General features: G+C 40.2%; 1 protein-coding gene across 2 annotated transcripts in view; it reads right to left on the reverse strand.

Moving 5' to 3' along the window:
* LOC126425111 (26S proteasome non-ATPase regulatory subunit 8-like) overlaps nucleotides 1–19208 on the reverse strand; it is a 66369-nt gene that overhangs the window by 29241 nt on the left and 17920 nt on the right. For both annotated transcript variants that reach the window (XM_050088040.1, XM_050088039.1), the window contains exons 2-4: nucleotides 18784–18856; nucleotides 17176–17278; nucleotides 788–980 (exon numbers count right to left, since the gene is read on the reverse strand). In XM_050088040.1, the coding sequence (XP_049943997.1) occupies nucleotides 788–980; nucleotides 17176–17278; nucleotides 18784–18856 (369 nt within the window). The remainder of the gene's footprint in view (nucleotides 1–787; nucleotides 981–17175; nucleotides 17279–18783; nucleotides 18857–19208) is intronic.

The raw sequence follows: 19208 nt of genomic DNA on the forward strand, positions 1-19208 counted from the left end.
GTATTAGTATGTATAGTCTGTGCTGTAACATGATTGGCATAAATGTGTTGGTTGTGGAAATTTGTTATTCCATCAAACGAAACTGAAGAGACGAGCAATGGATGGCAGCCTGTTCAACAAACCATGGCAAAAGTCCTCCCATGTGTGATCGGCACGCATAAGGCCTGGAGTACGATATGGCACACATGCTACTTCTGAAGTATTCTGCACGGTGAACCTGGAGATGTACATATACCAGGGCCATTTATCTTAAGCTGATACCTGGCTATTCTTTCACAGCCTGTAAAATGTGCTCTTTCTGGTCAAGCGTTCAAATGACAGGTGATCTTCAGTCAATAGTTTGTGATGCTATGATGCTACGGACACAGTCTCAGCAATGCAATGATACACAACACCAAAGACTGGATGATCTGGCTGCCTTTGATCTGGAAACACCATCTGATATAGCTGTGCAGCTTCGTGTAAGTTATTTGCATGGCTACACATAAAAATCATGTCTGCCTACTCACAAACGTAATAACCTACCAAGTTTGAATGGAGCATATTTTGTTAACCCACTACACACACACACACACACACACACACACACACACACACACACACACACACACACAGACACAGAGGGAGGGGGGGGGGAGGGGGGAGGGAGGGAGAGAGAGAGAGAGGAGGACTAAAAAGCCTGATAGCACAGTCTACTTTTAAATATCTGCCTGTCGCTCAACACTTTCTTTATGTGGTGAGTAGCAATCTACCCTATTTGTTTGTTGTTAATTTATATATAGCAAACCTTGTTATAGGAGCCTTCCATCAGGTACTGCTCAAGAGAAAGTGGATGGCGGATGTAGACATTGGTCTGGATCTGATCAGCAGGCAACAGCTCCAACTCTGTGTGAAACTCTGCCACCCTGTTCTGAGATAGTAGGGACAGCAGATTCAGTCCCAAAAGTTGGTACTTGTATGCAGATTCTGGAAGCTGGTCCCTAGTGACAGAAGAGTCAAGATAAAAAAAAGCTGTAGAAAACTTCTCTCTGTTCTCCAGCTACAAACATGTAATCTCAGAACATCATCCTCATTACTACGAATTTAGGACTCTTATTTATGTCTTATTTGCCACTCACATGAACATTGCACACCTAAAATACAGATAGAACAAAATAAATATAGTGATGGACTGAACATATTAATTCCTCAGAAAAATTTGCTGCACCAACAAAGGATAACCAAAATTTAACAACAAACATTGCACCGTCAACTGAAAAACAAGGAACAAACTGTCTCATGGAGCATTAATGTTTTATCTTTAATGACAATAATACTATGAAGTAGAGTCTTTAGGAAACTACAATTTCAGATTCCTGAATTGATGACGAGTAGGCCCAAGAAACCTAAGTAACAATACATATTTTACTTAATGTCCATATGTCACTGTTTTGACATATAAAAAATTATGTTAGTAATGATTAGCTGCAGTTTTAGATTCATATAAAAATGCTGAGTGAAAGTTGCTACAAACACTACAGATTATCCCTTGCCTTGCAGTTTCTCTTATACCATCCTACACAAAATGAAACAAAATTTTATCAGAATCTTAGCTCAGGATTGTTTTTACTGAATAATTACCTTTCATTTTTCTCTTCACATTGCCATGATGTGTATAATAACCCATAATGAGATAAAAGTATAGTATGTGAATTACTGACCACATGGTCCAAGGATTATTTTACAAATACTGATCCAGCCTAGATCAGAATGAAGATAATTTCACACCAAGGTGCCAACTTTGGCCAGTTTTAACCACAAACTTTTGCCTCCAGGACATTGAAGTTAATCAATGTTAAACAACTACTCACTTTTTCTTGTTTCCTCCTTTTTTCTTCCCAAAACAACTTCATTCTTTGTCTGTGCTCCTGTGGTCTTTGCTCTGTCCATATTTTGCCTGTTTCCTTCCTTTATTTACTTCGAATTTCATGATCACAATTTTGTTTCTGAGTTTGTCTCCCTCATTTATCATTTCAGTACTGATCCCTGCTTGTTTTAACCCATCTTCTATTTCTTGAAGATAAGTTTTTTTGAGTGAACTGTTAACTACATCAAAAATCCTCTTTGTGAAACTACTGTTGTTCATTCTATGTATGTGTCCATAGAATGTTAGCCATCGTTTTCTGATCTTGCCTGTGAGCCTGTGTGTGTTCATATAATTCTTTGGTTGATCTCTTCATTCGCATACCATCTCTCGTCTACAGCTCCAAAAATATTTTTGAGGATTTTTACATTCTATTTTTTCTGTCTCTTTAATGCCTGATGCTCCAATTGTGGTTGTTTCCGAGGTGTCGAGTGCTACTGCTAGTAAAACTGTGCTGCAGTGTGAGTTTAGCCTGTCTTGAAACATTTCTTTTATTGCAGTGCCTCTATGTCAATCTGTATTCTTTCTGAAGTTTTTCTGTTCTTTGTATGTTGGATGCATTGTCTGATCCTCCTATTTGTATATATTCCCCACATATTTGAATTTTTCCACTCTGTTCCCTTTCCATATTTTGTGAACATGGTTTGGTGGTGGATGCTCTTTCTTTCCATGTATTGTGTGTTCTCATATAATATCTGTACACCAGTTTTCGCAGATGCTTCATGCAAGTATTCCAGTGCTTCTTGTCTATTGCTGCTGAGTATTGTCAGGTCACCTGCAAATGCCATGCATTTTATGATCGTCTTGTTTGCACACATTCTTCCTGAGTTCCTTTGACTATTTCTTCCCTTTGTTTGATCATTTTGGCCAAGAAAATATTGAATAAAAGCGACGAGAGCCCATATTCTTGCCTGACCCCTATATGTATCTCGAATGGGTCAGATGTCTCTCATAAATTTTATTTTTGGTATGGTGACAGTAACTGTCTGTTGTATGAGTGTCTTAGTTATTCTGTCTATTCCAAATTAGTTATTCTGTCTATTCCAAATTATTCTAATGTGTCAAAGACAATCTGCCTGTACGGTATTCACCTATCTTTGTATCAGCTTGTGGTTCTAGTCTGTTGAGTAATGCCTTGGAGAGAATTTTGTAGCTGATAAGTAACAATGAGATATCTCTGTAGTTATTAGGGTCTGTCTTGTCACACTTTTCTGTATCAACACATTTCCATTCCTGTGGCACTTTCTCTGTGTTCCATACTTCTGTAAGAATTCCATGGATTTTCTTTGTGATGGTTTAGTCTTTGAGTTTCCAGATCTCAGAGATAATGCAGTCTGCTGCTGGGGTTCCATTGCTTTTTTAGTAGTTTTATTCTCTCTTCTACCTCTGTTATTAAATACTGCTTTTAATCTGGGTTTGGTACAGTTTTCATGAAGAGTAATTTTTCTTCAGGCTTCTCACAACTGAGGAGTTTATCAAAATACTTGTTAACAATTTGGTGGTTTTCTTTAGTATTTGTATCCCCAGACCCGTATGTTCTCTTGAAGCTAATATTTGAAGGCTGACAACCCTTTGTAATTTCCCTGAAAACGCTGCAGGTATTTCCTGTTATATTTCTTTCATTTCATTTGCTCCATTTTTGTTGCACGTGCTTCTCACTCTTCTAGTATCTTTCAATGATTGTTTCCCGACTTTGTGGGAATCTTGCTATGTCTCTTTTGTTCTGTTGCTGCCAAAGTTCTTCCAGGCCTGTATACCATGTTCAATGACCTGATCACAACCTATGTTCCACCACCTACATTTTCATTTCCTGGCCCCAACATATTGCATTCTGAATTGTTTTTGCGAGGTCTGTCCATTTTTCTATTGAACTCTGATTAATTCTTCAATAATTTTGTCTATGTTTATCTTCAAGTATTCTGGATCCAGTTTTTTTCTGTTTCTTGGGATTTACCCAATTTTTACTTTTAGCAAGTGAGGGTTGGAGTCTGAGAATCCTCTGCATGTTCTCACATTCAGAATTTCAATTTTACTTTTGCTTGTGATGGCTATGTGATCTATTTGAAATTCTCCCCATATGTATTTGGGTGTTTTCCATGTTGTGAGTTTTCATTTTGGCTTTTAAATTGCAGTGACAATTTTTAAGCTAAAATTTTGACAGATATGAAATGTTTCACATTCTTGTTGGTGCCTGTGTATAGGCCTATGATTTACTTGTACTATTTCTCCTTGCCTAGTTGTGCATTCATATCTTCTAACACAATTTTAACATGCCTTTTTGGTATTTTGTTTGTTAGCTCTTCCATTTCTTCCCAAAAGTCCGACTTCTTATTGTTTCTTTCTGTTTTGTTTGATTGTCAGTGCATGTGCATTAATGATTGTGCATCTTTTGTTTCCTGATTTGAAGGTTATTGTAGAGATTCATTCTGTTACTGAATTGAAATCCAGGATTTTGTCTATGACTGATTTGTTAACCGTAAATCGTGAGCCGAACATTGCTGGCTGGTGTTCCTCTTATGGCAGTAGGGTTTTCCTTCACATATCCTGTAGTTTTCTGTGCTGAAGTGGTTGTAATCTGTTAAAAGTGTCTGTGGATGGTGAAGATCCTGATATGAAATTTTTCCAGAACATCCATAAGGTGTCCGAGTTCACCTATGCTGACCAGCATATTTGTGTTGAGCATGCCAATATAGTGTTTGCGAAGAGGTTTCGGGAAGATCCAATTCTTCTCCTTCTCATGAAGTTTGTGGTTCCCCAGAATCCAATAACCAGAGAAATCTAGTATATTTACTGGGGCCTGGGGTTATGGATATTTTTCGTGTTGTTCCATCATTACTTCATGTTGAAGGTGGTTGTGGTGATCTCTTTGAGATCACAAATATTAAAGACTTAATTGTTGAGGTCAACATATTTGTAGCAGTTGCACGAACTGACCACCAACTGCTGCATGTCAGATCAGACACTAATGGATTGAGGCCTAAGTATTTGGTCCAAACCGGGTATTTCACTTCCCCAATACCACCCACGTCTGGGAGGCTTTCCCCTCTCCTCCACCTGGGGAGGCATCTGATGTGGGATCTAACAACCCCATACGGGCAGCTACTGAATAATTAATATGATTACAATGTCATTAGTTACAAACCTCATTGCCGAATTAATGGAACACAGAACAATATCAATATGCACTATGACAAAAGACCTTTGAGACATCCAAATACATTCACACAATGGATTTAGTTTTGTAACATTTCATGTTTTTAGAAAATGAAATGATCCACTTGCCAATAAAGTTGATATTTTATTCTCAGAAGCAGTTCTGTTTGAGATATATATCACTCAAGTAAACTGACATAGCACTGACACACAATAAATGTATGAAGTCAGATAACATGAATAGTAAGTTCGAGAACAAATTGGCTGTAGGTTCCTAAACATGATGGAACTTCCTGGCAGATTAAATCTGTGTGCCGGACCAAGACTAACTCTGGACCTTTGCCTTTCGCAGGCAAGTGCTCTACCATCTGAGCTACCCAAGCACGGCTCTTGCCCCGTCCTCACAACTTTACTTCTGCCAGTACTTCGTCTCCTACCTTCCAAACTTTATGGAAGCTCTCCTGCAGAGTGAAAATCTCATTCTGGAAACATCCCCCGGCTGTGGCTTAGCCACGTCTCTGCAATATCCTTTCTTTCAGGAGTGCTAGTTCTGCAAGGTTCGCAGGAGAGCTCCTGTAAAGTTTGGAAGGTAGGAGATGAGGTACTGGCAGAAGTAAAGCTGTGAGGACGGGGTGCGAGTCGTGCTTGGGTAGCTCAGATGGTAGAGCACTTGCCCGCGAAAGGCAAAGGTCCCAAGTTCGAGTCTCGGTCCGGCACACAGTTTTAATTTGCCAGGAAGTTTCATATCAGCGTACAGTGCACTGAAGAGAGAAGATCTCATCCTGATGGTTAGTGTTTGGAATAATATTGACTGAAACGTATGTGTAAGTTGAGAAGTGGCTACTGTAAAGAATGGTATAGTTGTAAAAAGCATTGGATATTAATGTGTTTTAAATAGTTCCACATTAGAGACTCGGGCAGAACTATGGCTAAATGTATGTATTAAGCTACAAGAAGATTCAAATCACTTGCATTATTGTAAAATGTGTGGCATTAACAATGTGCATGTTGTTGTGGTGGTAGACGACTGGTTTGATGCAGCCCTCCACATTAGTATATGCTGTGCAAGCCTCTTCATCCCTGCACAACTACTGCAACCTACATTCCGTTTGGAATTGCTTACCATACTGATGCCTCGATCTCCCTATTTGTCTTTCACCTTCCCCACCAGACTTCTTGCCCATTACCAAATTAACCGGTCCCTGATGCTTCAGGATCTGTCCTATCAACTGATCCCTTGATTTAGTCTGAAAACACAATGGAAATATCACTTATGTAGGAGATCTCCCTGTACTACTTCATTAGTTAGCCAATTTATCCATGTAATCTTCAGCATTCTTCTGTGGCACCACCTTTTAAAGACTTGTATTCTCTTATTACTGTATTGTTTGTTTATCCATATTTCACTTCTGTACAAGGCTAGGCACCAGACAAATGCCTTCAGAAAAGACTTCTGAACACTTAAAATTCGATCTTTTTGTTTTACTTTTGTTGATGTTCATGTAATAACCTGCTGCAAAGACACTACCCATTCTATTCAATTGCTCTTCGAAGTCACTGAACACTAATTTCCAATCGTGAGCACAGCTCGTATGGCAGGCAAGCTACAAGCCTTCAGCTCTCTAACTCTGCTCATCTTCCTCCATTTGCATTGTTTTCGTTGTGTTCACGGCCTCTATTTGGTCTTCGCATGCTGTGAACTGGCCTCTGCAGTAAATGTTTAAGTTCTTACCAATACTGAGATAGAGAAGGCTTTGAATGTATCATGTGAAGATTCTGGTTCCTAGGGGGACTTTTTGGAAGTGAATACAGTGAAGTTGCTTCTGAATCTGACTCAGGCATGAAAACATTACCGGGGGAGGGGGATTGCACCTCCAACAGTGCACCATATACTTCCTAACAATCAAATAATCAATTTAAAATGTAGTGCCATCTATAAAGCCACCATGCAAGAGAAGACATTCTGCTGTTGCAAAATCTTCAGATGTGGACTTAGGATGAACCACATTAGATGAGCATCACTGCCTGAATTCAGAGCAGAAAATGGATGAGAGACAGAAATTGATGATAGTAGCAGTCCTTTTGCTATTTGTCAAATTTTTTCTTGAATCAATGATAAAGCACATCAAGACAGGAACCAAAAAGACAGGAAAAAAAAGGAAAATGAGAAAATCAAGCAACCTGAAACTGGGGTGAAACTGCACAAAGTGTATTTGGTCTTTGCTGTTATAATCCATATTTGCCCTGTAAAGAAAAACAGACTGTGTGATTACTGGTCTACAAATAAATCTGTTTCCACAAATCTTCAAGGTCAGTCAGTAACAGCTAGAAATAGGTACCTTTGCTATTCTGTCTTACCTGCACAGAAATGACATTGCCTGATAATTCCAAGAAACGAATCTGATCATAATACCATGCATAAATATCAAATTTCCTGCATATTTTTCACTCTAGGCAAACCTTACCATTAAAGCAGGGAAGAGTTATTTTCTGTGTCTATACTGACGAATATGGTATTGAACTCTTTACCTTATGTGATTCAAAGGCAGGATCTGTTTCATACACAGAAGTTTATTTGGGTAACGGGCAGGAATACAAGCCAGTGACTGCCCTTTTTCAGAGACTTCTCTTTGGCTACCTTAACAATAGACATACTATTTATACCAATAGATATTACATTTCACCAGCTGTTTTTGATTTTGAGAGAGAATAAGACAAAGGCTGTGGGAATTTGCATGCCTAATTGTAAAGGACTTCCTAAACAAAGTATAGTCAACAATAAGCTAATGAAAGGTAACTGTATACTTATGAGGCAGAAACATTTGCTGTATCTGAGGTGGAGAGACGAGATGTTTCATGATCGTCAAGTCTTCACAAGATGACAAAACAGCAGTAGAAGTTAACAGCAAAACAATGATGACGAAGAAAAATCTGATGCCATTCAAGAACACAGTCTCAAGACAGGTGTAGACCAGAATAATAAACTCATCTCAGATTAAAATATAATCAGCAAACCTAAAATTATTTGTTCATTGCCTGTAATATACTGCACCAGGAAAAACACAGCCGCACTGTGCATACTATTCTTGAACACACGATGAGTTGGTCGACATTCATAAGCAGCTGGAAATCATCCTAACTACTGTCAAATGATTGGCAGCTGCTGCAAATCATTGTGTTGGAAGAGTCGTGTACCTTTGATAATGGTACTCTTCTTTGGACCCTATCTCCTCTGGAGAAAATACAGGATCTCTCATTACTCATCCACTTTACTGTGAGTGGCATTTCAATTTTAGATCTAGGCATCCTTTACAGGCTGGACGGGTACCTGGGAGGACGCAGGGTGTTGCAGCGAATCCCCTAATCAACATTTTTCAGGTGTTGTCTTTCATTGAAATTCAAACTGAGCCAGTGGGACTTGTTTTGGGGAAACCTGTTTTGCCCCGTGTCAAGAGGAGGAAAACACAAAAGGGTAGGGTTCTACAAATTGTCGGCAGTTCAAAAGTAGAGCAAATGATGGTAACACTTAGGGAAATGGCAGTGAGGCACAGAAAAGGACACCAGCTGCACTCAGTGTGCCTGGGGACCCTCGAACATGTTGGAGAGGCTATTGTGGCACCCACTGAGCGAACAGGTGCAAGCAACTGCGGATTGTGGCACACACTGGAACAAACGATGCCTGTTGTCTGGGCTCCGAGATCATACTTCGTTCACTCCATCACTCCAGTGACTGGCAGAGATGGTTGAGAAGATCAGCCTTGTGCACATAGGTTCAACAAAGCTCCCATTTTGCAGCATTACCCCCAGAACTGAGCATGCCCATTTGGTTCTGAGTCAAGTGAAAGGGTTGAACCAGATACTTTGAAGGTTCTGTGACAAGCAAAGCTGTGATTCCTGCACTTGCGCAATATGGTTGACAAGTGTAGGTTCCCCTAAATGGGTCAGGTGTGCACTACATATCAAAGGCTGCTACTCATGTAGTTTCCTGTGCATTGGTTGCACACTATGGTTTTATAGGTTAGGCAACACTCCATGCAATCCAGATAACAATACTATAAGAAACCTCGAAGGGTCAGTATAAGATTGGAAGCAATGGCTCCAACAGGTTACTATTAAAATCCTATGGGTTATCTGCTGAAGCATTCACAACAAAGTACCAGAGTTTGAAGTACTCCTGAAAAGCAGGGAAGCTTACGTAACACTAGGTACAGAAAGCTGGCTGAAACCTGAAATTTATAGCCCTAGATTTTTGGGGAAAATCTGAATGTATATTGAAAGGTTAGGCAAATGGGAAAGCAGAGGTTGTGTATCAGTGACCATGATGTGGTTGTGGCAACTAAACCGAGCAGAAAGATATATATGTTCAATAAACTATTTAAAAATTAGTAGTGTCATATCTCAATGAGGAACTTTAAACTAACATCAAATCCCATTATAACTCCACTACCAGAGGAAGTACAAAAGTTTGCTTTGTGGCTAGATGTCAATGACAGATGAGTTGGAGAAATATTTACATCAAAACTGTAAAATGGAAGAAAATGTGGCTTCTTACTGGAAAATGAGCTAGCAAAGTTTTCAGACTTTTCAGAAATTCACCAGAAAAATGCTATGTATACAAGCATCTAGCTCTGCTTCTCAAAGAAATTTTAGTTCTGCCAGTTTTATTCTCAATGCAAGATTGCCACTTTTACACCCGGAGATTGCTGATGCTCGTTTTTAATGCATAGTAACTCTATACGGGACAAATGAGTGAAAACATATGCTGAAGCTACTTTGGAATATTAAGTTTCATTTTCCATTCTTTTTAGCAGTGGAAATGTTTTCGTTTATTACACATTTTTTGCATACGTCTCAGTTCTGTACAGTGTTTTCAAATTAGTTTTGAATTTTTGAAATGAAATAGTACTCCGTTTATTTCTAAATTATTACTGAGCAGCAGGGCCAAAACCAGCACCTTTATTTCAGCCTCAACTCATGTGTTAAATTTAATAATTAGGAAAATATATCACTTTATTTACAAGAGTCTTCATCACAATTGATGTAAGTATTTTTTCTGTTTCACGGTTTCGACTGTAGTGAGTTATCATCAGAGCTAAAAATGCAGTTTGTTACGGGAGTATCTAAGTCGTCACCAAACATACGTGGTGATCACTTAAAATACAGGGTGAATGTTAATAAAACTGGCAAACTGCTGGTACAGATTCCAGACTGGAAATGGAGGAAAAAAAGATCCTGTGAACATGTGTCCAGAAATGCATCGTTGCCTGGTAGATGGTGCTGATGAATGAAAGTTACTCTGACCACACGCCATGTGTCCCATATGTGTTGCAGGATGTGTGATTGACGCAGCATACTGAGACGGTGTTTGTGTACGGCCAAGCATAGGGAAATGGTCAAGAGGCAGCACAGCTATACGAAACAAGTAACCTCACAGATACCAACCACATCACATAACATTTCAAGCCCTTTTTGTGAGTCTGTGTGATCATGGGTCTCTGTCCAGAGAGACAAACGTGTAGGTAGGTGGCAGACTGGGCATGCACCAGATTTGGAGGAACCGGATCTGCGGGATATTGAGACAAACCCCAGTGCAAGCTCCAGGTAAGTGGTCCACCAACATGGGCTTGAAATGTTCTGTGAGGGTACTTTTTTTGGTATAGCTGTCCTACCTCTCTACTGTTTCAATCTGCTCAGCTGTACACAAACACCATCTCGGCTTGTTGTCGACATGAATACGGGACAATCCTGCTGTTACAGTACCCTGCATCAATCACAAAGCCTGCAATGTGCAAGAAACACACAGCACATGGCCAGAGGAACTTTCATTCTGTCAGTGCCATTACCGTGGCAACGATGTATTTCCAAAAGTATGTTCATAGTAGCTTTTTTGCTCCATTTCCAGTCAGGAATCAGAGCCTGCAATTTGTCAGTTTTATTAATACTAACTCTGCACATCAAAAAAATGAGAGCAAGACATCTGTGAGTAAAAAACCTTTCAGTGGGGGCAGGTGACAGTGCACTGGCAAGTCATTCCACTGCTAATAATAATGTTCGGCGCGTCGCAAGTCGCGTGCGCCCCATCAGTAGTGCAGTATGTCCGCCTAGTGCTGGCCACACTACGACACAGCAAGCCCAGTGCAGTGGGCTGGGGCAGCCCAGAGCCACGGGCCAGCGGGTAGCTGTGTCGAATGCAGTGGGCTGGGCTGGAGAATCCCCCGGGCTCTGAGTGCTCCACAGTGGGCCGCTCTGCACTCCTCTGGTTTACATAGTATAGACGTAGATGTAGATTTCGTACCACCACGTCAAGAGAAGGCAAATGAAATTGTGGAATAAATTATTTTTGCATCCTTTTGTAATGGTAGCAGTGAACACTTTCATCTTATACTGTGAAACAAGAAATAATCAGGAAAAGTGCTGCCATTTGGGAAATTTTCTTATTCAATTAGAAGAGGAATTTGCAAAGAAAGAGGGTGAACAACATGCTGCTAGGAAGACATTTTGCAGACAGACTTACTTCCACAGAAAAGGCCCATCCCACAAGAGAGCGCAAAGTTTGTACAGGAAAAGAAACTTTCCAGTGGAGAGTCTTCAAGAAAGAAATATATTGGTGCCTTGATTGTGAAGTTCAACTATGCATGGAAGTGTGTTTCAAATTGTACCATACAATGGTAAATTATTCTTAAATGTACCAATAAGAACCACCACAGATTTTTTCCACCAAGTAAGTACTGAAATTTAACTAAATTTTATTTACTGTGCCTTACTTTGTAACCACACATGCTCATAAATTAACGATAATGCTGATACAAGGTGAAACAACGCTCTGGTAGGAGGTTTGCGGGTTTAAATCACCTCTGAGTATGACCATGCGGTTCATTTGACCTGCAGTCATCACATGGTGGCACTGGCAGCAGTCCAATTACGCAGAGGTGTGTTGGTGCATGTCAGAGTACGGTGCAGCGAGTAAGTGTGCAGACGTTTTCAGACATGCTAATGGTGACTGTGTGCTGAAAATGGCCCAAAGAACACAGATTGATGACGTTATGAGGGGTTGAATACTAGGACAACTAGAGGCTGGTCAAACATAGCAAGTCAATGCATGGGCCCTCCGTGTGCCACAAAGTGTGATCTCAAGATTATGGCAATGATTCCAGCAGACAGGAAACGTGTCCAGGCACTACAGTACGGGACGCCCGCAGTGTACAACACCACAAGAAGACCGATATCTCACCATCAGTGCCCGCAGACGGCGACGGAGTACTGCAGGTAGCCTTGCTAGGGACCTTACCCCAGCCACTGGGACAGTTTTCTCCAGACACACAGTCTAGACTGAACAGACATGGTTTATTCGCCCGAAGAACTGCAAGGTGCATTCCACTGACCCCTGGTCACAGGATAGACCGTAAAGCCTGGTGTCAAGAACACAGTACATGGTCATTCGAACAGTGGTCCCTGGTTATGTTCACGGACAAGTCCAGGTATAGCCTGAACAGTGATTCCTGCTGGGTTTTCATCTGACGTGAACCAGGAACCAGATACCAATCTCTTAATGTCCTTGAAAGGGAACTGTATGGAGGTCGTGGTTTGATGGTGTGGGGTGGGATTATGATAGGTGCACGTTCACCCCTGTATGTCTTTGACAGAGGAACTGTAACAGGTCAGATGTATCGCGACATTATTTTGCATGTTTATAGCAATAAAAAGTGCAATAGTATCGAAGGAAATTGACGGAGATCTGAAATGTGAAATAATTTGGGTGAAGGTCACGGTTAAAGCAGGCTCAAACATAGTAATTGGATGTCTCTATAGGCCCCCTGGCTCAGCAGCTGTTGTGGCAGAGCACCTGAAGGATAATTTGGAAAATATTTCGAGTAGATTTCCCGACCATGTTATAGTTCTAGGTGGAGATTTTAATTTGACAGATATAGACTGGGAGGAAAACTTTTACAACGGGTGGCAGGGACAAAGAACCCAGTGAAATTTTTTTAAGTTAATTATCTGCAAACTGCCTTGAGCAATTAAACAGAGAACCGACTCGTGGTGATAACATATTAGATCTTCTGGTGACAAACTGACCCGAACTATTTGAAACAGTTAATGTAGAATCAGCAATCATGATGCGGTTACTGCATTGGTAATTTCAGCTGTAAATAGAAATATTAAAAAAGGCAGGAAGATTTTTCTGTTTAGCAAAAGTGACAAAAAGCAGATTACAGAGTACCTGACGGCTCAACACAAAAGTTTTGTCTCAAGTACAGATAGTGTTGAGGATTAGTGGACAAAGTTCAAAACCATCGGACAATATGCGTTAGATGAGTATGTGCCAAGCAAAGATCATAAGAGATGGAAAAGAGCCACCACTGTACAACAACCGAGTTAGAAAGCTGCTACAGAAGCAAAGGGAACTTCACAGCAAACATAAACATAGCCAAAGCCCTGCAGACAAACAAAAATTACACGAAGCGAAATGTAGAGTGAGGAGGGCTATGCGAGATGCGTTCAATGAATTAGAAAGTAAAGTTCTATGTACTGACTTGGCAGAAAATCCAACGAAATTTTGGATTTATGTCAAAGCAGTAGGGGGATCAAAACAAAATGTCCAGACACACTGTGACCAAAATGGTACTGAAACAGAGGATGACATAGTAAAGGCCGAAATACCAAATGTCTTTTCCAAAGCTGTTTCACAGAGGAAGACTGCACTGTAGTTCCTTCTCTAGACTGTCGCACAGGTGACAAAATGGAAGATACTGTAATATATGACAGAGGGATAGAAAAACAATTAAAATCACTCAAAAGAGGAAAGGCGTCTGGACCTCATTGGATACCAGTTCGATGTTACACAGAGCACACGAAGGAACTTTCCCCCCTTCTTGTAGTAGTACCGTAGGTCTCTAGAAGCGCGTAGCGTTCCAAAAGATTGGAAAAGGGCACAGGTCATCCCCATTTTCAAGAAGGGACGTCGAACAGATGTGCATAGCTATAGACATATCTCTCTAACGTCGATCAGTTGTAGAATTTTGGAACACGTATTATGTTCAAGTATAATGACTTTTCTGGAGACTAGAAATCTACTCTGTAGGAATCAGCATGGGTTTCGAAAAAGACGATCGTGCGAAACCCAGCTCGCACTATTCGTCCACGAGCCTCAGAGAGCCATAGACACGGGTTCCCAGGTAGATGCCGTGTTTCTTGACTTCCGCGAGGTGTTTGATACAGTTTCCCACAGTCGTTTAACGAACAAAGTAAGAGCATATGGACTATCAGACCAATTGTGTGATTGGGTTGAAGAGTTCCTAGATAATGTAACATCGCATGTCAATCTCAATGGAGAGAAGTCTTCCAAAAAGAGTGATTTCAGGTGTGCTGTAGGGGAGTGTCGTAGGACCGTTGCTACAATATATATAAATGACCTTGTGGATAACATCGGAAGTTCACTGAGGCTATTTGCGGATGATGCTGTAGTATATCGAGAGGTTGTTACAATGGAGAATTGTACAGAAATGCAGGAGGATCTGCAACTAATTGATGCACGGTGCAGGGAATGGCAAATTGAATCTCAATGTAGACAAGTGTAATGTACTGCGAATACATAGAAAGATCCTTTATCATTTAGCTACAATATAGCAGGTCAGCAACTGGAAGCAGTTAATTCCATAAATTATCTGGGATTAGGCATTAGGAGTGATTTAAAATGGAATGACCATATAAAATTAATCAACAGTAAAGCAGGTGCCAGACTGAGATTCATTGGAAGAATCCTAAGGAAATGCAGTCCGAAAACAAAGGAAGTAGGTTACAGTACGCTTGTTCACCCACTGCTTGAATACTGCTCAGCAGTGTGGGATCCGTACCAGATAGGGTTGATAGAAGAGATAGAGAGGATCCAACGGAGAGCAGCGCGCTTCGTTACAGGATCATCTAGTAATCGCGAAAGCGTTACGGAGATGATAGGAGTCAAGCAGTACATTGCTCCCTCCTATGTATATCTCGTGGAGAGACCATGAGGATAAAACCAGAAGGATCAGAGCCCACATGCAGGCATACCGACAATCTTTCTTTCCACGAACAATACGAGACTGGAATAGAAGGGAGAACCGACAGAGGTACTCAAGCTGCCCTCACACACCGTCAGTTGGCTTGCGGAGTATGGATGTAGATGTAGATGTACTTTTTATGTCGTTCGACTTATTACTGCATTTTGTTCAAGTTGTAGTTAATATTTTGTTCCCTGTATTTTATGATTCCAACCTTCAGAATTTTAAAAAGTATTCCAGTCAACAATGCCAAAACAGTCTTTTTTCGTAAATTCACAAATGCTGTAAAGGTAGGTTTGCTTTTTTCAATGTTATGTCCTGAAGTAAGGAACATGGTCAGTATTTGCTTGCATGTTTCTCTCCAAAGGTCTCTTTAATTTTCCTGTAGGCAGTATCTATCTTACCCCTAGTGAGACAGGCCTCTACATCCTTACATTTGTCCTCTAGCCATCCCTGCTTAGCCATTTTGCACTTCCTGTCGATCTCATTTTTGAGACGTTTGTATTCCTTTTTGCCTGCTTCATTTACTGCATTTTTATATTTTCTCCTTTCATCAATTAAATTCAATATTTCTTCTGTTACCCAAGGATTTCTATTAGCCCTCGTCTTTTTACCTACTTGATCCTCTGCTGCCTTCACTACTTTATCCCTCAGAGCTACCCATTCTTCTTCTACTGTATTTCTTTCCCCCATTCCTGTCAATTGTTCCCTTATGCTCTCCCTGAAACTCTCTACAACTTCTGGTTCTTTCAGTTTATCCAGGTCCCATCTCCTTAAATTCTCACCTTTTTGCAGTTTCTTCAGTTTCAATCTGCAGCTCATAACCAATAGATTGTGGTCAGAATCCACATCTGCCCCTGGAAATGTCTTACAATTTAAAACCTGGTTCCTAAGTCTCTGTCTTACCATTATATAATCTATCTGATACCTTTTAGTATCTCCAGGATTCTTCCAGGTATACAACCTTCTTTTATGATTCTTGAACCAAGTGTTAGCTATGATTATGTTACGCTCTGTGCAAAATTCTACAAGGCGGCTTCCTCTTTCATTTCTTCCCCCCAATCCATATTCACCTACTATGTTTCCTTCTCTCCCTTTTCCTACTGATGAATTCCAGTAGCTAACCCGCACTCCATTTTTTTATTCATTATTAAACCTACTCCTGCATTACCCCTATTTGATTTTGTATTTATAACCCTGTAATCACCTGACCAAAAGTCTTGTTCCTCCTGCCACCGAACTTCACTAATTCCTACTATATCTAACTTTAACCTATCCATTTCCCTTTTTAGATTTTCTAATCTACCTGCCCGATTAAGGGATCTGACATTCCACGCTCCGATCCGTAGAACGCCAGTTTTCTTTCTCCTGTTAACGACGACCTCTTGAGTAGTCCCTGCCCGGAGATCCGAATGGGGGACTATTTTACCTCCGGAATATTTTACCCAAGAGGATGCCATCATCATTTAATCATACAGTAAAGCTGCATGTCCTCGGGAAAAATTACGGCTGTAGTTTCCCCTTGCTTTCAGCCGTTCGCAGTACCAGCACAGCAAGGCCGTTTTGGTTAATGTTACAAGGCCAGATCAGTCAATCATCCAGACTGTTGCCCCTGCAACTACTGAAAACGCTGCTGCCCCTCTTCAGGAACCACATGTTTGTCTGGCCTCCGTTGTGGTTGCACCTACGGTACGGCCATCTGTATCGCTGAGGCACGCAAGCCTCCCCACCAACGGCAAGGTCCATGGTTCATGGGGGCGAAAATGATGAAGAAGGACACAGAACACCAAGTCCCCTGCCGGGAATCGAACCCGGGCCCCCTGCGTGGTATGCGATAACGCTACCGCTATGCTACGGAGGCGTTCTTTAGAATGTTAAATAACCTTTCTTGAGATCAGTTTCTAGCAATAAACATACATGTGACTAAAATATATATGCATGTAAACACACACACACACACACACACACACACACACACACACACACACACACACACACACACACAGTCATCAAATCAGACAGAAATACTGCATGCCATCATTCTGACCAAGCAACACGACAGCGAAACACAAGTCAACTTACCTGTAATCCAAATAGTAACATTTCAGTTGTGCCATATATCTCTCAAATGAGGGTATATCTTTCATAGCAATGCTCCACTGAGCACCGATCTCCAGAATGTCTCCTGGAAGATTAAAAAAATTACAGCAAGATGGAAATTTAAAAAATGAAGTGAATGAACACAAAATCTCTGACAACTGAGCAATTACTCCATCTGTAACACTAACAGAGTCAAACATTCCATTTTAAGGACTTTTTCATCTACATGCTCCGTGGAAATTATTTTAAGGACAGTTGATTTAAAATTGTTTAAATGTAATACATACTTAGTAAGCACTGGGATGCAACAGAGTGAAGTATCTAACATTGTTAAAAAGTCAGATATAGAACTTTCTGCAAACAATGACTTTCCAAAGGAAGTATACTAGTGGTGACTGCTTCTGCAAGGAACTTTTATTCGAAGACATGGAGGAGTTGCACTTCTGAATGGAAGCGAAACAAAAACTTAGACACTGAGATAGATTTGAATGTATGTGCCACATTGTGATACAGCTAATAACAATGTAAGCCATTACACGGAGATACCATGTTGCTACCAAGTTCTTTAGAGAGAGTCATACACACACGCATTACTGCTGCAAAAGTTCTACATACATGCATTATTGCTGCAAAAGACCTCCACACGCATTATTACTGTGAACTGATGCCACAGGATTTCACCTTCCACAACATCAGCATCGCTTGAGTTTAAGACCAGTGTCTGAATAAAATATTTTTCAACTGTAAACCCCAGTGACTTTTTGATCAGGTTAGCTGGAAAGGTTTTATTCCTATACAACTACCGTTTGCCTGAAGCCAAGTACTTCTTGACCTGATACAATAGCACTTTACAGAATGTTCCTGTTTACTTACTGCATGACAGATTAATTAATTTGAAAGAAAGTACAGGAAAAAATTCTTTAATACAAGCTTTTCTTTTCCATAAAATCCACGAAGCAGTCAAGTTAAAGTAAGGTTAATGTGCACTTGCTTTCAGTTTAATGTGATATTACATTAGGGGCATTAATGATCATTTCAATTGTAAAGGATCATTGTGCATAGCCAATTATAGCGTATGTTATCATGATTAATTAGTTTCATACTAAGATTGGTTCAACTGGATTACCAACCATTTTATTTGAAATGCAAATTGGAGGAAAACTGTAAAAGGAAGATTAGTATTTAATATTTTGTTCAATTAGATGAGAAATTGAGCACAAGTTCAGAAATAGTACTGTCTGAAAGCAAACTGGTCATGTTTTTGAAGAATCTGGAATTCACTGTAACTCATTTAGACAAACTATGGAAAACATAAATATGGATGGCTGGCTAGAGATTCAAAACCTGCTTCTCTTTAATGTTAAGTCCATCAACACAAATCCTGCAACACCTTACTCAGTGGGAAAAACTGAACCAAGAACTGTGTGAACATTACAATATACACTAAATGGCTCACATCGCCAAAATTAGCATTATCAGATAATCCAAAAGAGTCTACTGAGCTACAGTTGAGACGTCCATTTAGCTTCATGTGTTTGCAGATAGTATTCATTTTAGAAACAAGATTATGTATAGAAATCAAATACTCACTTGCAAGTAACAGCTCTTGCTGTGAAGCAGTCGAGTTGGAAGTTGGCAAGAACATTAAATGTGTAAGGCCAACCTGAAAGGAAGATACATAATAAGAATTATACGGGTATTCTTAAGCTAAACAGTATGTGTACAACAGATAGTATTTCACTCAATATCAGTTTCTTCCCACGTGGTCCGAATATTAATCAGTCCCATTAAACACAAGCATTATATGAAACAACATTCATTGTGATGTTCTTTCTTAAACACGAAACACAACTTCCGATTTTAATATAGGTATTAATTTTTGTTATGTATGTTAAACATATAAACAGAAGGATAAATCATCACTTTGCCATAGTAAGTCCCCATCAATATGATGGTAACTGCAATGTTAACAGCAGTAGCAGGATCATCTCACACCTGCCCTCTCCCCCGAAACA

Source organism: Schistocerca serialis, chromosome 10, assembly GCF_023864345.2.
Source record: "Schistocerca serialis cubense isolate TAMUIC-IGC-003099 chromosome 10, iqSchSeri2.2, whole genome shotgun sequence".
NCBI lineage: Eukaryota > Metazoa > Arthropoda > Insecta > Orthoptera > Acrididae > Schistocerca > Schistocerca serialis.